Source organism: Peromyscus californicus, unplaced genomic scaffold (assembly GCF_007827085.1).
Source record: "Peromyscus californicus insignis strain IS unplaced genomic scaffold, ASM782708v3 Scaffold_9__1_contigs__length_137607984, whole genome shotgun sequence".
NCBI lineage: Eukaryota > Metazoa > Chordata > Mammalia > Rodentia > Cricetidae > Peromyscus > Peromyscus californicus.
Genome location: NW_026294617.1, coordinates 17791554 through 17814613, shown reverse-complemented (window position 1 = coordinate 17814613; position 23060 = coordinate 17791554). Strand labels below are relative to the sequence as shown.

The window sequence follows — 23060 nt, the reverse complement described above, 5'->3', positions numbered from 1 at the left end:
CGTTTCCTACATTGGCAGCATCCAGCCAGCTTCCAGAGGCAAAGATGCAGAGGGCGCTGCTCTACTTTCCCTGGCGGTGCGCTGCGCGTGCCCAAAGAGCGTGTCCTGGGAGGAAGGGTCTCGGGCCTGGGGACCCACGTCGGTCGGGGCTCAGCCGGACAGCGGGCAGGTGGCTCTCCGTCCGGGCACGGGCTCTGCAGCGCCGCCTACTGCCCGAAGGCTGTCCGCTGCCGGGTCCATGGCTTGGGGCGTCCCGACCCGCGGAGAACTCAGGCCCCGCAGGACTTAACAGGCTGGTAGGGAACATAAACAGAAATCAGTAGCTGGGAGCAGATCTTTCAGGAAAGGCCCCGATTTAAAATCAGCTGCGCATCCTGGCGGAATTCAGTGAGTGGTGAGAGAGAGCGCAGTGGAAATGGCTCAGGAAGTGGAGAGAAGGCGCATCCTTTGGGATTACATCCCTGTTGGCTCGCTTCCACCCTCTAAAGTTTCAGAACATCGTCCGCTTTTTCTTTGTGCCAAACTGGGTTTTATGAACTAGTATAGTCTCTTGATTTTTACGAAATTCTATTACCTTAAATAACAAGTAAATAGGGCACTTAACACTCTTATCCGTGAAAGTAGGGCAGATTAGAAATTATGGTTCTCCTTTCTGAAGTTTGAGGTCAGTTACGCATAGACCGGCAGTGGGTTCTAATGGAGGCTCACTACCTGACTGCTGTCATCGCTCCTTTCCCACATCTACCGACTTCACACAGTGCAACAAGTGTGTCGTTCCTTATCTTTTAAGGTGAAAAGGACTGGTCACTTTAAAGAGCGATCTCTTAGCGTTTACTTGACACTTGGTGACATCAGAGACTGGCTTGATACCCTCTGCAGAGAGTAGTAGTTCTGTTCCCCCTTTTGTGTAGAGTAAAGCCACGATGTCTCTGTTTAAAGGTGAGCGGTTCAGCCTTGGACTCAGAGTAGCATAGACGACAACCTAGCGGAGCCAACCCCCGGGTCCCGTTCAGTAACCTGGTGGCACAGCTGAGCTTACTACTCAGAATAAGAATCCTAAGAATAAGATCCCACTGTCTTTTCAAGGCCTTATGTTTTCATTTTTTTAGGTTCGCATACAAGTAGTGGTTTCCTCAGCGTCTTCTTACCTTGTCATTCCCGTCCTCCTCCACCACGCTCTCCTGTGCCGCGGCTCCCCCTGCTCTGGTTCTCTTCCTACTCTGCCGTTCCCCCCTCTACTTACTGAATGTATCCCATTACTATATTTCCCTCCTCCCTGAAGATTTCTTCTTCTCTACTCATCGTCCTCCTTATTGTGTGGTGACAGATCATCACACACACACACACACACACACACACACACACACACACACACACACACACACACACACTGTTGCTTATTTGTTTGGTCCACATTCCAGATTTCCACTTGGGAATTTTAGTAGGGCTGAAGGGGGAAGAATGCCATCTGTTGTATCACAAGTGAGACATCTTCATCCTTTGATGGGACTCTTGAGTCAACCGTTGAGTCAAACAGAGCTGTTCTATCTTGTTTGTTTGCCAACTAGGACCAAATAGCAGCAGCAGCAGAGAGTACCTCACTCATGAAGTTTTCCATTATTTAATATATCTAATACACATGGAAAGGGCTGGAAGTGTGTTCTCATGAGTTTCTGCTTGAAGATGTTCTCAAGGGGACCCATGGACAAAGTGCAGGCATGTACAATAACCCACAACAATGAGGAACGGAGCTTTCCTCCATTTGTGAGGCAGAGTGAGAAAGAGGCTGGGCATGGACAATGATGCCATAAGCCTGAAGAAAATGAGTGTTACTCAAAACCGTATGAAAATAGAGCCGTGGAACACCAAGTACAAAGGAAGGAGAGAAGGTTATTTGTGGAGATATTAAAGAAACCAGTATGGGCCTGAAGAATTCATAGGATGAGACAAGCTGGGCCATTGATTCAAGCCCCACCCCTAAGAATGCCAGGCGCGTTTCAGGAGCATGTTGGTTGAGTCTGGTTGGAGATGGAGTGTGAGAAGGAGAGCATGGGATTTGGAGCCATTTTGTTTCCGGGCATTAATGCAAAAGGCCTTATGTGTCAAGACACAGCAGGAGGGAGCCTTTGGTTGTTTGGAAGGAAAAGCAGTGTGACCAAAGTCTCTCTGCGCAGCACGCACTGACGTGGCAGTTGACAGATGTGAAGGAACAAACTAGGAGGCTGCTGTTGCTGTCAGGGCTGAGCTTGGGATCTGGTACAGGGTAGTGTCAGTGTGACAGATGGACTGGGAGAGAGCATGCAAGTGAAATCTATGGGACGTTTTTGCAGTGTACTCTGCATGAAGAGTTTTTAAAGGAAGCTTGGTTAGGGATAGTTTGGGTACCCTGACCCGGATAACCAGAACCATTGATGCCACTGTGGAAAAGAAAGGAGCCATGAGAAGATTCTGACTTTTCAGATGATTCTCATCATGTTGTCCAGCAAGAAATGGAAATTCTGGGCTGGGACGCGGGAGAAGGTGAGAGCTGGCTGTCGGGGGAGTTGATCAGGAGTTGTATGCTCATATGAGACTATCCAAAGGACCATGAAGAGAGAAACAGAGAGAGTCTAAACTAGTGCCTTGAGGGAAAACTGCTTTCATGGAAAGTAGGAGGAAGAGGGTCAAGGGCAGTGTGGTGTTAACTCTGGGCTGCCTAGAAAACTTTGGGAAAATGGAAACATTGCCAGATTGGTGGCAAAAACTCAGACCACAGATATTTATGAGTGTACTGTAAACACAAATCAGTCCTAGTATGTGTGAGAGAATACCAGCATAGCTAATGTGTTCATTAACGGGGCCGACTTCTAGGAAAGAGAAAGTTAGTTATAATGGAAACAACAGTTTATGTTTATGTGTACTCTGGCTCGAATCCCAGCTCCTTAGAGCAGGTTTTGTCACTGTCATTGACAAATGAGGAAGTCAGTACCCACAGCCACTTAATTTCTAAAAGTTACTACGCTAGTCATTGACCGCTGTTGATGCCCATCTGTTTGAAAGGGTGGACTGAGGACACAGGGCTTCATGTCCCAAGCAATCTAGTCGGATGTTAGTTTCTGTGGGTTGGTTTGGCTGTGGGATAACAACCTGCCATATGGATTGGTTTAGCTATCAGATTGTAAGGAACACCTCCTTCCCACTCCTGGAGGAGAACTCAAGGTTCTCAAGTGACTGTGGGGAAATTCTGACGGGTGTTGTAAAGGAAAAAGCAGGTTTCTTTACAGTAATTAATTTTCAAGTAGAGCACAGAGTGGCACTAAACCTAAGACCTTTAGTAATTTGACACTTTTCATTATACTATCAGTTTCGTGCCCTAGAGGCACAACTTCAATATGTGTAAGAGACAGTTGTCATTTTGTTAGTTTGTTTTAAATTATTTTTATACGGTGTCAAAGTAATACACAAATATAGCTCTGCATGTCAGACAGGAAAAAAAAAAGCTTTTATGAATGGCAAGCCCCAGCCATTCCCTTCATCCTTCATCCATCCTTCTATCCGCTCCACTTCCGTCCACTCTATCTCACTGTACCTTCAACTCCATCTTGTGCTGACATTTCGTTACACATAGCATTGAGACACCATCAGAAATCTTGAGAATTTTTGCTAATATGTACCTCTTATTCTCCCCTCATCTTCCACAACATGATTTGTTACAATTTCTGGCCAACATCTTAAAGTCTTCATTATTTAGTCGTGCGACCATATTACTTTTAGCTAACAAAGAGTATAATATGGCTACATTTCTTTTATAGTTACATATTTTTCTTGAAATACCTATCTGTCACATTTAGGTTTTGGTTCTTTAGCTAAGTTTTCTGCAGTCTCCAACTGAGAATGTTTTCCTGAAAATATTCCTTCTAGATTTCTCTGACTTGCTTTGCATGCGGCCTTTTAGAATGGTCTCTCTCTCCATGCTCTTTTGAGGCTGTTCATTGGGGGGACGACGGGGTGTCTTTTCACTGCCGAAAACGAACACTCGGTGAACCCTTTGGCCTGGAGTTCCTGCCCCTCTGCTCTGGGAAATTTCCTTGTGTTTCTTCCTGAACTGTTTCTTTTGTTTTGCAGTGTTTCTTAATCACTATTTTCCGTTTCCCTTCTCTGTTTCTTTCCAAATTCCTGTTATTAGATTTCCTAGACTGGCCTAGTCTGTCTATCTCTTCTCTGCTATTTTTCAGTATTTATCTTTTAACTTATTCTTCCTGAGAAATGACATGGGGATTAAACCGAGGGCTCCATGTATGCTACGGATGTGCATTTGCTCTAAGCCCCACCCCCAAGGCCTAGCTAGCCATTACAGTGTTTATTTCTAAGACCTCTTTTCTTTTCTTAAGCATGTTATTTCAGGGATGTGTTTTTTAAAATTATATTTTTTGAGGTGGGGGACTGGGAAATTGCACAACTATAGTAGGTGCTGTGGAAGTGGGCAGAACTACTTTTGGCTGGTTGATGCCGCTCTGGAGTGCTCCCATCTAGCGTGTCTTGTCTGTGTCTCCAGAGAGTCCATATTCTCTCTTTTATAGAAGAGGGTAAGAATTGTCGTTTGATTGTGTCAGCTGGGGTCAGGACCTAGGGGAGCATGCCTACCTATTCCTTGTCTAGACTTCAGCAAGTCACTCATTTCGGGATGCAGCCTGATCTTTCCGCTCGAGAACCCCCTGAGCCTCTGGGCCTTCTCTGCCAGTGCTGCCCTGCTGCCTGCCGCTCTGCCTGGAACACATGCTTTTCTTCTAAGTAACGAACTACTATTTAGCCTCTCTCGTTACTCTCTTCATATATCATGACTTGAAGTTAGAGATGTCTTCTGTTTTTGTGGGTTTTGCATTACTATCTGTTCTCTTGTCTGTGGAGGAATTTTGGAGAGAAGAGGGATAAGAAAGTCCTTTTTTCCTTGCTTGAAAGCAAACATCCCTATGTCTGTGTTTTGTTTATTTACATGCTGACAGTATTTTTTTATAACAGAACTGAGACTGCAGAAGGAATTATGTTTGCAGTCATGACATGGTTTTAAGCAAATGGGTAGATAATCGCTTCTGCAGTGGTATACGGACCCCCATGTCTCCATCCCAACCCATCTTAGAACTCCTCCTCCACATTTAACAGACACAGCATTCTGAAGTCTCATGTTTGAGTTCAAAGCCATGTCCCTTGCTTTCTTTTACAAATTAAGAAGCCGAAGCTACAGCTGGATCTCTAAGTCCCAGCGGTCCCAGGTCATCCGAAATATCCAGGTTCCCAGGGCTGTGCCGTTTGTGCGGTGGCCTCCTTTAGTGAACACATTTATCTCTTCCTCAAAGACATTTTAAAATAAATTTACTCCAGGGAAGAACAATATAGGGAACTATTAATTAGCATTAACTCATTTGTGAGATCCAATTAAGTCATTGTTGCAAGGCAGCTGCTGGTGGCAGATCAACTTGAGAACATGTGGGAGGATAGTAGGAGGTCCAAGCCGGGGCAAAGGAGAGAAGAGAACCTCTCCACACGAAAGTGACCCTGCCATGTGTTACTGCCATCGCTTGCCTCAGTACTGAAGAGGTGGTGGGTCCCAGTCCTGCACTGCCCATCCTCTGAGGAGTAGGATGTTAGGGATTTTCATTCCTCTGATGGGATAGCAAGTGTTTCATTCTCTCTCTCTTCATTAAAATTATCTTTAACCGTTAAGCTTTTCCTGTCTACAGTATCCCATAAACCATAACCACAGTTTACAATTAGGCAATAAAACACCACGGGAAATGTTGGAGGAAGAAAACTGTTGGCAGAACTCCTGTACACTTGGTAGGGAAAAGCCCTGATCACCTTGCTCCTCAGGGAGCATGATCACCTTGCATGGGCACAGGCATCTGAGGAGAGGGCTCAGGCTCTCAGCCTACCTCATAATGCCCTTAACATGTAACAGTATTGCTCTAAGTGGGGAGTCTAGCTAGCGCCTGTGCAGGGAGACCATGGGGAGTCGGGCCTTCCCTGAGGGGCTGAGGTGTGGACCGGAGGTGGCCAACTTCACACTTGTACAGAAGGGAAATAGCACTGACATTAGGAGGACAGTTAGGCCTGCTGCAGCCCTCTGTCTTTGCTTTAGCAGCTAGGTTGGGGAGATTTAACTACTGTTGTCCAGTTTAGAAACGATCCTATTAAGAGAAAACTAAGCTTAGCATAGTGATTTATATTTATAATTCCAGCATTCAGGAGGTTGAGGCAGGAGAATCACTATGAGCTTGAAGCTAGGCTACATAGGAAAGACAGTGTCTCCAAAACAAACAAAAGATATAGAAAGAATCCTCTCCTATCCTCAGTATTCAAAAATTAAGTGGTAAGATATATTTGATACTGGAGCTTTTAGTGATATTGAAACGCCCACAGATGTCCAACCTGTCCTTGACCTCAATGTTTTTTTACTCTAGTTTTATATCTCTAGATGTATTTTGTCAAATACAGTTGGTGATTTGAATTCTCTAATGAAACACAGGTTGCAGAGTGATGAGGTAGAATGGAACCGACATCTGAAAACCTCAGGCTTTGGGCTTTGGACATGGATGTTCATGAAAGAAAGCCAGGTCTATCTGCTTCTAATAAAATAAGAGGCAAAGCATGCAGAATTAATTAACAGAGGTTAATATTTAAGTAGCCAAATAAGAGTCTCTTGAGCCAGTCCATTTTTGTCATTTGAATTCACTTTGTCTTTATTCCTATTCCATTATACAGTGAATTCATAGGATTTTGTTTTATTATCTCTAGTCTTCTGAATGTTAAAAACCAGTTTCAAATGGTATCATGAAAATGAATTTACTTTATAAGGAAGGCCATATTGTTAGTTAATCATTAGAGATTATTAATCTTATGATGTATCCCCTATTTGCCCTCAGATTTCCCTGGTAAGACATAACTTAATGTAAGATCAAAATCAAAAGGCATCTAACTTACTGAATACTTCTGGGCCGGGGTGTACTAAGGAGCAAATGTATTCAATAGAAATCTATAATTGAAAAGTTGATTGAAAGAGTGGTTGTACTATAATACTTTAATGACTAATTATTAATTTTCATTAATGCATTCATTATATTCTTTTTATTGAAGAGTTACCATTACTTGTACATAGTGTCATACATGACTAATGGTATTCTTTGGTCTGAGGGAGATGGTCTGATCCTTGAGTCTTCAGATGTAGCAATTAGTATTGGTACCATATGCCCACCCATTTTTCAGCAGGTACTCTCCATCATGTGTGAGAGCCAGGGATATGGGCAAAAGGGCAGCCTGTGCTCTGTGGGAAGTTACTGAATACTTGAGGAGACAGGCATGAAAATGGACAAACACAGTATTACAAAAGTTGGCATTAGGCACAAATGTATTCCAGGAAGCATAAATATGTACATTCTAGAAGGTGTTTGCCTGGTGCTTTCTTGAGTATACATACACATTTAAGAACTTTCCTCAAGAGTCATGCAGGAAATGCTGGCACACTCTTTTCTGTTCCTAGAGGGCTTTGGAGGCAACAGACTGCTCAATTTTTTGTTCTGTCCGGTTTTAGCTGCTAACAATCTGGAAAAATGCCATTCATGCATTGAAGATGAAGATAGGAGACCCGAGCTTCCTTCCTCCAATATCCAACAGCTTCCTGTCCCTTACAGTTAACATACACCTAACAGGCTTACTATAGTATTAATTCTGAATGTGGACCGGTACGGTGGTGTATACCTTTAATTCCAGCACTTGGGAGTTAGAGGCAGGTGGATCTCTGTAAGTTCAAGGCCAAACAGGATACAGAGTGAGAGTGAGTTCTAGGTCAGCCAAGGTTACACAGTGAGACCCTGTCTTTAAAAAATAATTCTGATGGAATTCTGACCAGCAGTAACTTAGAGACCCTTCACTATAGAGACCCAACTATTTTCCAGGTCTGATAAGTGTGGAAATCTCTACATTTTATTTTCGTGGCATGGACATTTTTTTTTGTAACATTTATCTATTTGTTGGTGTGGGGGGCCTGTGGAGGTCAGGAAACAACTTGCTATAGTCAGTTCTCTTCTTTCACTACCTGGGTCCAAAGAATCAGACTTGTCCACTTGTCAGCAAGCACCTTTGTCTGCTTAGTCATCTCTCCCGCACTACCCAGGAGTCTGTAGCAGGAAGCTATGCCCTCTTTGTTACATGGAGTATCTTCTCCTGCTGGTTTGGTTGTTATGGTGATGATGATGGGCTGTGATGTCCGACGTGTACAGGTACTTGCAGACCCAGTGGTGGTGGTGCTGACCTACTTAGGGGCTGCAGAAATTCAGAATGGTCCCCATGCCACTTCTTCCCCTTTGTGATCGCGTGTTCAGATATAAGTTTGGGAGCACTGCTGAGCTGTCTCTGGGATTTCTTCTCTTACCGTCACATGTGTGTAGGCATGCTGAATGACATCAGATGTTTCTGGCAGTGACTACGATGGTTGGCAGGCACTGCTGGCTAGGGGACTACAGGTGGTCTGTGTCTTGACACGTCACTGCTGATTTTCAGGTCCCTTGTCAGAGTCTGCAGCTTCTTCCCGCACCGTTGTCTCCAGCACCACGAGTAGCACAGTGGCTGCTCCGTGACGCGTTTTCATTTCTCACCTGTCTCATTTCTGGTCTTCCTGCCGCTCACAACGTGAGCGGTGGAGTTCTGGTCAGCTGGCTCAGCCTCTTTCTTCAGTGTGGCAGACTAACCCATCAAAGCATTTCGTTTTATTTTCATTGCATGGTGCGTGGCTATTGCCGATGACATCACCTTGTTTGCTACATGAACTGAGTATCTGGTTAATTCTTGACCTCATTTTAATAAAGAATCCAAGGTGACTAATATTGGTCTTTTGCCACTGAGTGATAGTCTCATGGTGTTTATGATCCAATCCAGAGAGCCATTTTAGACGCTGTTCACTGTAGAATCAAAACTTTCCAACATGCAAGGTTAGTATATAATTTCACAAAACTATTTTGGTTTTCTGTTTGATGTTTTTCTCTTGTTAGCATGTAATATACATACATACATGCATACATACATACATACATACATACATAAATGCATACATCTCTCGGAGTGTCTGAGAGAAGTCTTCTGAGCTCTGATCTAACTCCCTACCTCTCTGTGACCTCTAGGACCTTACTTAGCATTCAGATGGCCTTTTCATCAGCAGCAGTAGTATCAACTAGCAAGTATTTTGAATATTGACTGGACTATTCTAGGCCTTGTAGAGAAGCCATAAGAAGTTTAAAATAAGCATTGAGCATTTATTCTCTATCACACTTGTGTCACCCAAGAGAATAATCAGGGAGACAGAAATTGAGGGGAATAATTGTCTCAGTTTATGAAGTTATCCATACTATAGAAGTTCAGCAGTCAAGAGTCATTGCAGAAATGGTTAGAAGACCTTCGATTTCAGAATGAACAGAATTTGCTGGTCACCTAGGCTTCACCCTGTGGAACTTAGTCTTCTGTGTTAAGGTATAATGTGAGCTGGACCGTGGCAAGAAAAACTGATGAATGGTAGAATTCAGAAGTTCAGGGATGGAAACTTCAACAGGAGGAACATTCCAGAAGCAGGTATAGTAGAGACAAGAAATCCCTCACAAGAACTTAGATGAGCAGACCTTTCCCTTGAGTCTCCAATGGGCTGAACACAAGAAACGAAATAACCCAATATCCAGAATGTGGTGTAAATTAGTTTTAAGTTTTTTGTTTGTTTTCTTTGCTTACTAAACAGATACTTACTCAGCAAGTGAATTAAGCAATCAATAAATTAAGCAATTAAGTTAATTAAGCAATTAAGCAGTTACATGAGCTGTCAGGGAGAGAAGATCTGCTCTGTATTACCCAGGAATGTGGCCAACGAGGGCAGTGTCTTTCTGTACCCAGAGCCAGTGGATAAAGGCTTTTACTTCCTGAGTCTCTGTCCAATCTCCAAAGAGGTTCAACCCTGTGTGGCCCGGCTATGCCTGCCATCGAGCATGCTTGGAGAGATGCTGGAAGGCTGGCCTCATTTAGCTCTTTGATGATATAGTGAAAGTGTTCTTTGGGTGATTTTCAGTACTCCCAGGAAGCCATCCTTTCCCTTGCTCTTTTGTGGACACCATGGAGGGGTGGGTATGTGTCTCTGGGGCCCCCACCAGATATCCTTAGATAGATGAAAGCAACCCCCCCCCACACACACTTTGTTAAAGGAACTGTCTTCTCTTGCTGGTTTGGTTGCTATGGTGATGATAGGCTGTGATGTCAGATGTTGATGTTCTTTGACTCTTTCTGGTCTTGGAGCCATGTTTGATACCCGCTTGGGCACCCACTCTCGGCTGATTTGCTTTGTAAGAAAACATGCTCCCTCTCTGTTGGATTATAGATGGCATCCCTGGTGTCCATGGCATCCTCCATTTCCCTCTTGGCACCAGTGGTCCACCCACCCTTGGTACATTACCCTGGCTTTGATGCAGGCTCCCTGGCCCTCATCTTACATGGGAGTCAGGAGTGGCAAGAGAAAGCTCCCACTGGGCACCAACCTCTCTACTAAATCTGGGAAACACCCACTCATCCTGACCTTCCTGCATCCACATGTGACATGTAACCTGTCCTGTTATTCTCTTGGTTCTTTTGTTTTCTGGGACAGTGAGCATCCTGCTCAGCTGTGGAAAATAGAACTGTTTTGTCCACATGGTGAGATCATGCTGTGGTGGGGGTCTTTCAGAATGAATAAATAAATGAATTGAGCAGGTTCAGCCAAGGATGCCTTCTTTTTCTCCACAAATTCTTCCCCTACTTTTTCTTGTAACACCCAGAATACTCACTGGATCGTTTTCTGCGTTGCATGCTCACTCTCTAGTAGTCAAGAAAGTTACTCACTCAACAAGAACAAAGACCCTGTTCTTGGAAACACAAAATTAAAAAAAAAAAAAGTATCTTAACACATCTTTAGAAAATACCCTTGATAGTAGAGGAGGAAGAGGGATTTTGTGTTTACAGGATGGATAGGGATGAATTTAAGAACAAGTTTGGCTAGGCCAGGCAGAAGGAGCTGTGGACATTCCTGAATGCTAATTAGAAGAGTATCGACTCTGAAATATGTAATAAGGGACTGTGAGGTGTGGCATGGGAGACCAGTATCTGAGAAAGACACCATACTGGGAGTGAATGGGGGAGTCCCAGGAAACACCAAAGGGACTAGATGCCGCTGTCTCCCAGACCTGCACTTTACTGGATATGTGACCTTGGTTTTTTTTGTTTGTTTGTGGGGGTTTTTTTTGGCCAATTTTTATATTGATGAGGTAGAGAAAAAAGTTTGCTTCATAACATTGTTGGGAGATTTAAATCTGATAGTGCCTTGAAAACACAGGCTCCATGTCAGGTGTTCAGCAAGGCAGGCCTGCTTTTCCTCCTGTCTGTGCTGCAGAGCTGCTGTGATAACCCAGTGGGGATGTGATAAAGCCCTGCAGGGTGGCGCAGGCAAGGATGCAAAGACAGATCCAGCATGAGAACAGTCCGAAGGAAAACTTCAGGACCTTGTGATTGGCAGGATCAAATCCTGGGCCACAGATGACCTTGACATTTCCCAAGCCTGACTAGGACTTTGAATGCTGGTTTGATTTGTGTATCTCTGAGTTACAGGATGGATAGTTGTATTGGGGAACCTTGGGTCACATGGGAAGACAGGTAGCTCAGTTGCACAGACACTTTACGAGCACCTCTACTCAGACGCCGGGATGTGCTCCATGGATGATGATAAGTAAGAAATGACCTTGCTGTTCAGGATCGTGTGCAGTAGTGTCACTAAAGGGATGTTTGTTATCATGCTGCTTTAAAATTTAAATAACTTGAATAATCTTTAAAACACATGGAGTATGAAAATTCATCTCGAAAGCGGCTTCTTGATGCACAGGAGTGATTTGACTTTAGGAGTTGAATCCTTATAGAAGGCATAATGAATAGGTGTCCTTGGCTGAATCTGCTCAATATCTCCAACTCCTTCATTCAGTAACCTTTTTAAAAGCTTTACTTATTGATAAAGCAAGAACATGTCATTAAATGGTCACGATAAAGACACCTTGTAGGCTGCTCTGGCAGTCACCTTATGGAGATCAAATTTTAAATAATAACAAAAAATAAACAACAAAAAAAAAACACCAAAAACTAAATGGATGTAGAGTTATATGTCCGTTAGCCTTTGCTACTCAAACACGGCATTTTAATTTTAATTTTGGCAGGGCCAGTGTGAAAAGTGCTGAAAAGCCTGATAATCCAGGGTCATTGATACAGAATAATTCTGTTGACTTATGGTGCAAGGCCCCATATATTTTAGCATATAGGAATTGCTAAGGCTATTCATTTGAAATATATATCCCAGGGTCCCACCCCTGGGAGATGCAGAATCAGTCCCTCTGGCTAAGGCTGGGAGTCTGCATTTTAGCACACTTCAGGTAGAACTCAGGTCACTGTTGTACGGAACATTATTAGGGAGGTCAGATGACTCTATGGAAAGTTATGACAACTGGGGAGTGTCGCTTGTATTTTTACCTCTGAGTGGAGTGGAGCAGAAGGTTCCCAATGGCTGTACAAAAATAGTTCCCAGAAGAACTTTTCATTGGATTAAATGTTTGTACAAATACAAAGATCCCAAGAAGCATTAAATATTATTTAAACAAATGCAAAGTGTCTTATTCAATTCTGGCTTGCCAATAAGGCCCTATAGATTGTATTTTCAGCAGAGATCTGTTTTTTGTCCATTTTGAAGCCTGGAATTCTGAGATCAGGGTGCTGACATGGTCAGGTCCTGGTGAGGACTCTTCTTGGCTTGCAGATAGATAACTGCTTATGTTATGTCCTCATATGGTCCCAGGGGCAGAACCGAGAGGAAGAGAGTTCAGACTGTAGCAGCTAAATGCTCAGGCTGTCCACATGAGCACTGGTGAAGGAACCTAAACACAGCCTTGCAGGATTTGTGCTTTCAGTCAGTACTGTTCCAGTGCTTGGTGGGAGCAGAAGTCTCCTCAGAGCGCTCTCAGAGTGCTGACTGAGTAGACCCATTGGGTGAGGGTCTGAAGAGAGGAAAACTACTGGAAAATGTTCTGTTACCATTGTCGGAGTTTGGCCTCTCCCTTACTTCTTTCAAAAGCTGGAAGAGACATGCCAAGCACATCTGACTTTGGAGACCTGTTTACCCACGGAGGCCGACTTCGCTGCATCAGTGCAGATGAAGGAAGTCTATTTCAGCTCTGGAAGGAAAATTAAAGGATTCACTTACTGTGACTCCCATGAAATAAGTAGCTCTCATTCAGTTCTTTTACTTTCAAGTGACAGTGTGAGGAATGGTTTGTTTTGATTGAGAGATCAGGCCTCACGCCTAAGTCACTCTTGGGCTCTTTTTTTTTCTCCACCATACAGGGTTTCTCTGTGTAGCTTTGGAGCCTGTCCTGGAACTCGCTCTGTAAACCAACCTGGCCTTGAACTCACAGAGATTCACCTGCCTCTGCCTTCTGAGGAGTGCTGGGATTAAAGGTGTGTGCCACCACTGCCCGGCTGCTCTTAGGATCTTTTAAAGATGGCGTGAGACTGGCTCATTTGACTTATGCTGTGTAGAACTTGTCTTAGTCACTGTTCTATTGCTGTGGAGAGACACCATGACCAAGGCAACTCTTTTAAAAGTGTTTAACTGGGGGCTTACTTACAGTTTCAGATGGTTAGTCCATGTCCATCATGGTGGGCAGCATGGCAGCTTAGAGGCGGGCATATCTGGAGCAGTAGCTGAGAACTTTACATATTGATCCACAGGCAGCAGTGAGAGAGAAAGAGAGAGAGAGAGAGAGAGAGAGAGAGAGAGAGAGAGAGAGAGAGAGAGAGAGAGATGGGCTTTTGAAACCTCAAAGGCTAACCCCAGTGACACACCTTCTCTAGCAAGGCCACACCTCCTAATCCTTCCCAAACAGTTCCATTAACCAAACATTTAAACATTTGAACGTATGGGGGCCATTCTCATTCAAACCACCACAGTATTAAAATCAAACATTTTAATTCCAATATATATTGTAGAGACAAAGTTCTGGAAAAGTAAATATTAAGGAAAACTTTGACATGCTAAGTAAGATATTTGATTTATAACAGGAGGATTCTAAGTAATAAAATTGTACAGTAAATGAAATTAGTGACAGATGAGTAGATTTTAGCTGCTCTTATCAAATAACAGAACAACAAAAATAGTAAGCAACTGTGTGTTGATGTGTGTATTCTTTAATAACATATTCTATAACTTGCATTTTAAAAAATTTAAAATACTAGTCATGGTGGCTCGTAGCTAGAATCCCAGTACTTGGGAGACTAAGGCAGGAAGATCACCATGGATTCATGGTAAACCTGGACTATATAGTGAGTTCTTGGACAGCCTTGGGTATAGAGTGATTGAAAGAGACACTTTTTAAAAGGCAGACTAAAAATACTAAGAGATACCAAGAGAAAAATTCATGAAATAGTCATTTTCTAGTATTCTCAACTCAGGCTCTTTTGCAAAAAAAGTAAGGTTCTTTACAGCTAGTTTTTTTTGTAAGCAAGTCATTAAATTAAAATTTTTGTTCATTAAGATGTACTTCAATATGAATTTGTTTTCGAAAGATAATCCATATGAGTGTAAGTTGGAGTTCCATAGACATATTCCCATTATATTAGCCCTAGGTAATATCAGCATATTATCAATGTCAGAAACAAGACCTTTTATATGACATGGAAATTCTAGCCATTCAAAACGCAGCTTACAATTTAACAGTAAGAATATTGACCCAATGAAATGAGTACCATTAATACCAATAAATCATCCTCAATAATACAAGATTTTCCTAAAGTCCTCATGATAGGGTTTGGAACTCTTCTGCACTTTCAGTGAATGAATGCTACTTTCTGCTTTGTGTCTATCTAAAAGTCAGCTACCAGCCTTGAGCCCCTCCCGAGTTTCCCCACCACCCAACATACCATCTACCTATATTCCACTTTTTTAACTGCAGAAAGATTGCAATGTAATGGTTACCAAAGGTACCTATATTTTTAAGTAATTGTCAATGACAGGGTTAAAAGACACAAACATTTATAAACTCTAAACTATGCTCATAACTAACTGTTCAAACTGTGTGTGAGGGTACAAGAGCAGGCTGGAAGTCCCTTCCCTGTCCTTCAGTCCCATGCCCCAGTGTTCCAGGGAAACTGCAGCTGAGAGTGCTGTGCCTTGTTTTTTCAAGTATGGGTTGTTGACCTTCCACGCCAGGCAGGCAGTGGAAATGGGGTGTCCCAGAAGTATAATATGCCCTGGGGCACATGCACACCTTCCCTAGGCACCCTGTTCTCAGCACTGGAGAGCCAGGGCATGGACACCTTCACTAGGCACCCCTGTTCTCAGCACTGGAGAGCCAAGGCATGCACACCTTCACTAGGCACCCCTGTTCTCAGCACTGGAGAGCCAGGGCATGGACACCTTCACTAGGCACCCTGTTCTCAGCACTGGAGAGCCAGGGCATGGACACCTTCACTAGGCACCCTGTTCTCAGCACTGGAGAGCCAGGGCATGCACACCTTCACTAGGCACCCCTGTTCTCAGCACTAGAGAGCCAGGGCATGCACACCTTCACTAGGCACCCTTTTCTCAGCACTGGAGAGCCAGGGCATGGACACCTTCACTAGGCACCCTGTTCTCAGCACTAGAGAGCCAGGGCTGCTGTGTCCCAGATCTGGAGCCTAAAGACCTGAGACGAGCTGGATGCCAGTACCCCACTTCCTGTGCTGGGGAAGCTCCCTAATTTAGCCAGGCCCCCAGGGAGGCTGGTGTCCTTTCTCATGAATTTTCAAACCCTGACTCTGTGAATACATTTTTTTCAGTGGTAAGAGATGTTTCTGAAACACATATGATAGAAATAAAATGACTGCTTTCCCAGCCATTCACTTTTAAGTTGGGTTTATTTGCTTCAAAAGTCAGTAATGTGGAAAAAAGCTTAACTGATACCTTTTGATAGAGCTCATACCCAAAAAAAAAAATGGCAGATTTTTTTTAAAAGAAAGTTATTTTGAGCATTCGAATCAGAAAAAAATTCACACAACTGGGTAAAAGTAAAGACACAGATTTGTATATTTGTACAATATTTGGCCAGTAAAGTGTATAAATCATTGAACTGTTACAGATAACCACAATGTTAAAATTATATGGTTTATTTTGCAATGTTTTTCAGAGACTCAGAACATTTACAAAAGCTTTTACTTATAAACTCACACAAAGTCTGGGACTTTTCATTTTATTCACCTTTTTGCAGTACCGGGTATTAGAACCAGGGTCTCTCGAATGCTAGACAAGCGCCCTACAGCTCATCCACTTCCCCAGACCTTGTTTTAGTTTTTATCTTGAGGCAGAGTTTTCTAAGATGCCCTGATTGGCCTTGAACTTGGCCTCTCTCTTTACCATTCCCCAGTAGCTGAGACTGTAGGTCTGTGCCATGGGCCTGGCATTATTTATTATTTTAAAGTGTATCTTTTTTTCTTTTTTTTCTTTCTCTCTCTTTTTTTTTCTTTTTGAGGAGACAAGGTCTTGGCCTTCTGAGTTCTGGGATTAGCAGGAGGGACCACCCTCTGGTTTTAACTTCTCATATTACATGTAGGTTAAGAAGGTCAAGGAAATAAAATTATTTACCCAGACTCATAAAAATTAAGATGTTAACTGAAGTTGCTGCACACATCGGTTTATGGCACGACTTTGATGTAGTTACATCTCAACTGGTATGACTGGTGGCAGGATTTCAGGGCACATCGTTCTAGCTAGAGGAGCCGTACCTGGAGCTATGTTCACAAAGTAACGCTAGTGATTTTTAATCCACCAGTCAAGTAATTTCCTTCTAGTTCAAAAGGCAAATGTGTGATTTTAGTAATTAAACAACCCTTATAACGAGAGTTATTTTCAATTAAGTAAATCTAGATTGATGCTTGGGTTTTATGTTTGGTAAATCTTGTCTAGGTTGCTGCAAAGATGAATCCTGTAAAACAAACAAACAAACGAACCTTTGGTGGGGGAAGGCTTTCCCTTAAGAGAAAAAGTTAAAGCTAAGACCTTGTAAAATGGTACTCAGCCTAATACCGGGCTGCGCGGATAATTTTGCTTTAGAATGTACGATAACTAGAGAAGGCTATTCTGTCCTGATTCTTGACAAAAATTAACCTCCGTTGAGTACTCTAGCCTGGAGCATGGATGTTGAGTGTCCACTAGACACTATTTCCAGGATTGTTTTTCTTTTTGTGGTAGTAGAGATTGAATCCAGGTCCTCACACGTGCTGGGTCAAGTGCTTTGTGGCTAAGCTATTTAACAGCAGGAACCGGGCTAAAGCCGCAGGGCACCGAGTGTGCTTTTTACTGGGTAGGTGCATGAAAATTACTTCCTTATTTTTCTATCCAAGGGCAGAATGAACTGGATGTGCAACTGGGAAGGGCTGTGGGCTCCTCCCTGGAGCTCAGGCAGCCTGTCTTAGGTGAGAGGTAGTTGGGGTGGTCGATCTTAGCAATTTCCTCAGCCATTCCCTGGCTTCGGGTCTGCAGCCGGGTCTGCTGGGGGCGAAAGCTACAGGCCTCAAAGTCCCACATTGTTTTGTCACCCCACTGATCAGGTCCTCGGAGGGCAGCCCATCGAGGTGGCGCACGGCAGGGATGCGTGACAAGGGCCGGCGCCAGGCAGTGCGTGGCCCGGCCTTCATGTTTGGTGCTCGTGGGCCCAGCCTCACAGCCGAGGAGGAGCGCTTCCTGGACGCCGCGGAGTACGGCAACATCCCTGTGGTGCGCAAGATGCTGGAGGAGTCACAGACGCTCAATGTCAACTGTGTGGACTACATGGGTCAGAACGCACTGCAGTTGGCTGTAGGCAATGAGCATCTGGAGGTGACCGAGCTGCTGCTGAAGAAGGAGAACCTGGCACGGATCGGTGATGCGCTGCTGCTAGCCATCAGCAAGGGCTATGTGCGCATCGTGGAGGCCATCCTGGGCCACCCAGGCTTTGCGGCCAGCCGGCGCCTGACACTTAGCCCTTGCGAGCAGGAACTGCGGGACGACGACTTCTATGCTTATGATGAGGATGGTACACGCTTCTCGCCTGACATCACGCCCATCATCCTGGCTGCACACTGCCATAAGTACGAGGTGGTGCACCTGCTGCTGCTCAAGGGCGCGCGCATCGAGCGACCTCACGACTACTTCTGTCGTTGCGCGGACTGTGCCGAGAAGCAGCGGCTTGATGCCTTCAGCCACTCGAGGTCTAGGATCAACGCATACAAGGGGCTGGCCAGCCCTGCATACTTGTCGCTCTCCAGCGAGGACCCGGTGCTCACAGCCCTGGAACTCAGCAATGAGCTGGCCAAGCTAGCCAACATAGAGAAGGAGTTCAAGGTAGGCCAGTGGAAGCCAGAGTAGGCTCTGCCCAGTGCCTGGTGGGTCTGTTGGGATTTTGTTTGCTTGTCTGTTCTAAGATAGAGCCTCACTTTCGTAGCTCAGGCTGGCCTCAACTTCACAGCAGTCCTCCTGTCTCAACCTCCCGTATGTTGGGTTTATAAGAATGGGCTACCGGGTCCAGTTTCTGGTTTCGACACGGCCCAGGCTGTCTTCATACTTCATAGCCCTTGATGGCCAGGAACTCACAGCAGTCCCCCTGCTTCAGCCTCCCAAATGCTGAGAGTACAGTGTGTCTTGCAGTGGATTTTAAACTACAGGTGCTGCTCTGGTGGTTTTTCTCCTCTCGGTTAACATGCTGCTGCAGACTCACACTGGAGACGTCACATAACACACTGCCTTAGAGAGAGGTTGTCGTGGTGGCTGCTCTGCGTCCTGGATAAGTATGAAACCCAGAGATTCGGTGTCCCCTTTTGCTAAAAGGGAGAGTGACAAGTCTGTCTCCTTTCTAGATTCTTTCTGTTCTGCTGCATGGTGTCGCTGTGTCAGAAGTCTGCACCCCATCACTGCGATGCGGGGCTCCTCTTTCTTTTCTCGGATGGAGTGTCAGTTCCTCTGAAGTTCTGTTCATGACCCCAAGGCTTTACCTATTTTCAGATGTAGCCGTGTCCAACATGTGCTTCACAGACTGTGTGCATCCCAGGATAGTGATGATTTCTACTCAGCACATTTGGTAGACAACAGTGTCATATGGCAAAATCAAGGCTGGGCACCCCTCCCAGAGCCAAAATTCAAAAAGCAAATATAGAATACTACTGAAGCTATGCTATTGTTAATATTAAAGTCACTTCATTAATGGCACAAATGTCTCACCCTGAATTCCATGAACATCTATTTAGCGTGGTGAGCTGTGACTGTTCGGTCAACCCAGAAACACAAAGGACAGAAAAATGGCTTGCTTCATCACAGGGCTTTCTCTGCTTTACTGCCTTTCTTAATGAGTTACTTTTTTCTGTCAATCAGTATCATTTTATGAAAATCTTATATTAGTGGTAGACCATTTTAAACTTTTATTCCATTGCCACCCCCTCCTATGGATTTTAAATGCTCTTAGTCCTTAAAACTAGGGTAAAGTGGGTATTTAATTACAAAGGTAAAACCCCATCAGCTCTGTTCGGCAGGTTTCCACTCTCCTGTCTTCTAGGTAAGGAAGTGGTTGCAAACACTAGTTCCTCAGCATCCAATCTTTCTAGCATAGAATAGTAGTATCAGAATGAGTGTTTATTCTGTCTTTCACATCTTAATATAGTTTTTCATAGTTAAGTGGATTATTTTTTTCAAGCACAGTTGGCAATATAATTCAAGCTAAGAAAATCTGCTTTCTCTAGGGTTTCAAGAAAATGGCACAGATTAGTTTGCCCACTCTCCATCTACAACCAGTTCCCTCGGTGTTTGTCAATCCTCACTGTGTCTTGGAGGAGTTCTGGCCTCAGTATAACAATCTTGTTAATCTATTCATGCTTTTTTTCTGATACAAATCTGCACATTTTGTTTAAAAAAAAATTGGGGAAATGTGGGAAAATTGAAGAATAAAATAGATCTTGGTTGATATCTACTCCCTGTAGGGACATCTATTATGTACTACTTGAAAAGAGTTGTTTCCTTGAATTCACGATGAAATTTGTTTTTGTTTCATATTTGAGTTTTTAAGACAGGGTCTCACGTAGCCCAAGCTAGCCTTGAACTTGCTATGTAGCTGAGGATAACCTTGAGCTTCTGCTCCTCCTGCTTCCACCTCTCAAGGGCCTGGATTACAGACATGCAGCACCACACCAGGCCTGAAAACCTTTTAGACAGACCACAGGTAGAGCAAACTGAAAGCTTCAAACTTATCAGAGAGAGTAGAAAAGGATCTGGGAAAGATACTTTTAAACATCATTTCTTTATTTGTGAGAGAGTCACAACAGCATAATTCTAAATTTGTTTATTTGGCACTTCAAATGTCACAGAAACCTGTTTTATGTACTTATTTGATATATGTTGAAACTCTGCAAGGGAAATTCCATAAAAGGGAATATTTTCTAGGATTATGTTTTAATAATTTACTAAAGATGGTGATGTTTGCAGTTCCACACAGACAAGTTGCCTTGGTAGAGCAATGGAAGAGAATTTGTTATTCATAGTTTCCCCCTGAAGCCAGCTAAATCCATATTAGTAATGCTTAGATTAGAATCTCCTTTTCTCTGACTTGAAGAGTCACCTCTGAGAACGTGCCAGAGGTGGGAAAATATTAGTAAAAAAGCAGAAGAGGAGACAACACACCTAGTTTTCAGGTTCGATACCATGGCCGAGGATATGCAAAACCATCTGTACCTCAGGCGTTCCCCGGTCCAGCTTACACAGCGAGCTTGAGAGTCCCAGAACCCTCTGCGAGCCAGAACAGGGCAGCTCCTCAGGAGTCAGCCTCTGCAGACTGAGAGTCACTCCGACTCACCACATGCCTTTTCTTCCCCATCCTTGGCTATCTTGTTTGGTTCTTTCTTATCCCATCTCCCCTTTGCCCTCTCACCCCCCACTCCTGTCCACCTGTCAGGGCTTTAGACAGTCAAAGCCCTAGCCCAGCCTCGCTGTGCTGACAGGACAGGGCAAGCAAAGCTCGTTCCCGAGGGAAGCAGGTAACCTAATTTGCCCTGTTCTGTGCCGTTCACTATATTCCTTCCCAGAGGGATTTTCAGCTCAGAGTCCTGGCCTGAAAACGAAGGAACAGACAATGTGCCGCTCCCTGGTGAAGCAGAGGGGATGTTTTCCCCTTTCAGACACCTGTTCTAGCACCTTAGTGATGACCTGGAACGCATACTTTCTCACCCTCTGCATACTCCCACAGTCCCTTGGGGATACAGAGAACGTGTGAAGGTCATTGTCTCAGGAGCCTGAGCACTCCAGGTCATAGATTTAAAGCACTTGATGGAGGACAGCCAGTGACATGTTATTAAAGGAACAGTGTGGATGTGCAAATGATGTCTACATCTGTTCTGAGAAATGGAGACTTGGATCTAATCATCCACCTATCATTTACTAAGATACAAGAACACAAATGGACATTCCCAGATTCTAATTGAGCTGGTGATGCACTTTTATGGTAGAAAGAAAGAAAGAAAGAAAGGAAGGAAGGAAGGAAGGAAGGAAGGAAGGAAGGAAGAAAGAAAGAAAGGCTGTCTGCCCTCCCTGTGCCTCCACTTTGTTTTCAAAGTAGAAAACAGTTTCAGTTCCCACCATAGCAGAGCTAGAAGGAAAATGGAAAAAGAACATGACCCAAAGTAAGAAAGCAGCTTACAGCGGGAAGAGATTCTGGGAACCATCTAGTCTCACAGACCTCTCGGTGTGGGAAAACAGAGGCCAAGGTCATACTGACTAAACTCCATCTGGGCATCTTGGATCCCTGGCCCAGGTCTTTTTTATTTAAGATTTATTTACTTTTATTTTATATGTATGAGTGTTTTGCCTGTGCTGCATGTATGTGCAACCACATGTGTGCCTGGTGCCCTTGGAGGTCAGAGGAGGTTGTGGGGTCCCTGGAACTGGAGTTACAAACAGTTATAGACTGCCATGTAAGTGTTGGAAACCGAGCTCAGGCGCCCTGGAAGAGCAGCTAGTGCTCTAAACCACTGAGCCATCTCTCCACCCCCAATCTTGGGTTTTATGTCCAAAATAGCATTCCTTCTGACCCTGAAGCACGTCTAAGCTTCCTGATGCATGCTAAGGATGCTCTCGGCATTTAGTCCTCACAGGACAAGCAGAAGGTAGGATTCTGCCACAGCTGGTGCATGATCAGAGTGGATATTAAACCATATGCATTATAAGGAATGTGGAGAGGCTGTGACGAAATTGGTCGTCATTACTCTGCCTCAGGGGTAACAGATCCTTGGAGTTTTCCGTTTCTGCTCTGGTCACCTGACTTTGTAAAGAGGATCATGATGCTGAGAAAGATGTCTCAACAAAACTAAGTTGAGAGCAGTTTGGTGTCTCTGTTGATCTGATCTGAGTTGTGAAGCCATTTGAGGCAGGGAGGAGCTGAGGCTGGGCCCGCAGACAGTGCACTCTTTAGCAGTGGAGGGAAGGGTGCTGTCTTTGCCCAGAGTTCTCCATCTTTCCCTGAGCACTCTGGATAGACCTAAAGGCCATGACTGAAGTAAGGAGATTACCAGTAGCCAGGTGAAGTGGTACATGCCTGCAGTCTAAGCGGCTAAGGAGACTGAGACAAGAGGATCCCTTCAGCCTAGAGTTGGAAGCCATCTTGGGCGACAGAGTCAGACCCTGTGTTTAAAAATAAAATCATCATTATCTGCTCCTCTGAGTGTTTTCTGTACTTGGGCAATAGACATCTTCCAGTAGTAACTGTTTAATCTATACAAACAAGCCATTATCCTTATTACAATACACAACCTGTATTATCACTGAAGCGTTTTTTTTTGTTTGTTTGTTTCTTTTCTTGACTGATCTGTCAGGCTGTGTGAAAAGTCACTCATTCCTTTCAACTGAACAACTTCCAGATTATAATTTTAAGAGTTATTACTGCAGAAGCTTGCTTCAAAGCACAGAAAGTCTCTTTGACTTTCGGTGGATAGAGAGATGG

At 44.1% G+C, this 23060-nt stretch overlaps 1 protein-coding gene across 4 annotated transcripts in view; it reads left to right on the top strand.

Annotated features, from left to right (window-relative positions):
* The window catches only part of Trpc3 (transient receptor potential cation channel subfamily C member 3), a 113133-nt gene that overhangs the window by 44018 nt on the left and 46055 nt on the right, over window positions 1-23060 (top strand). For 3 of the 4 annotated variants that reach the window (XM_052730593.1, XM_052730592.1, XM_052730591.1), the window contains exon 2: window positions 17656-18427. The exons of the other annotated variant lie outside the window; for it this stretch is intronic. In XM_052730593.1, coding sequence (XP_052586553.1) covers window positions 17656-18427 — 772 coding nt within the window. The remainder of the gene's footprint in view (window positions 1-17655; window positions 18428-23060) is intronic. 4 annotated transcript variants of the gene reach the window in all.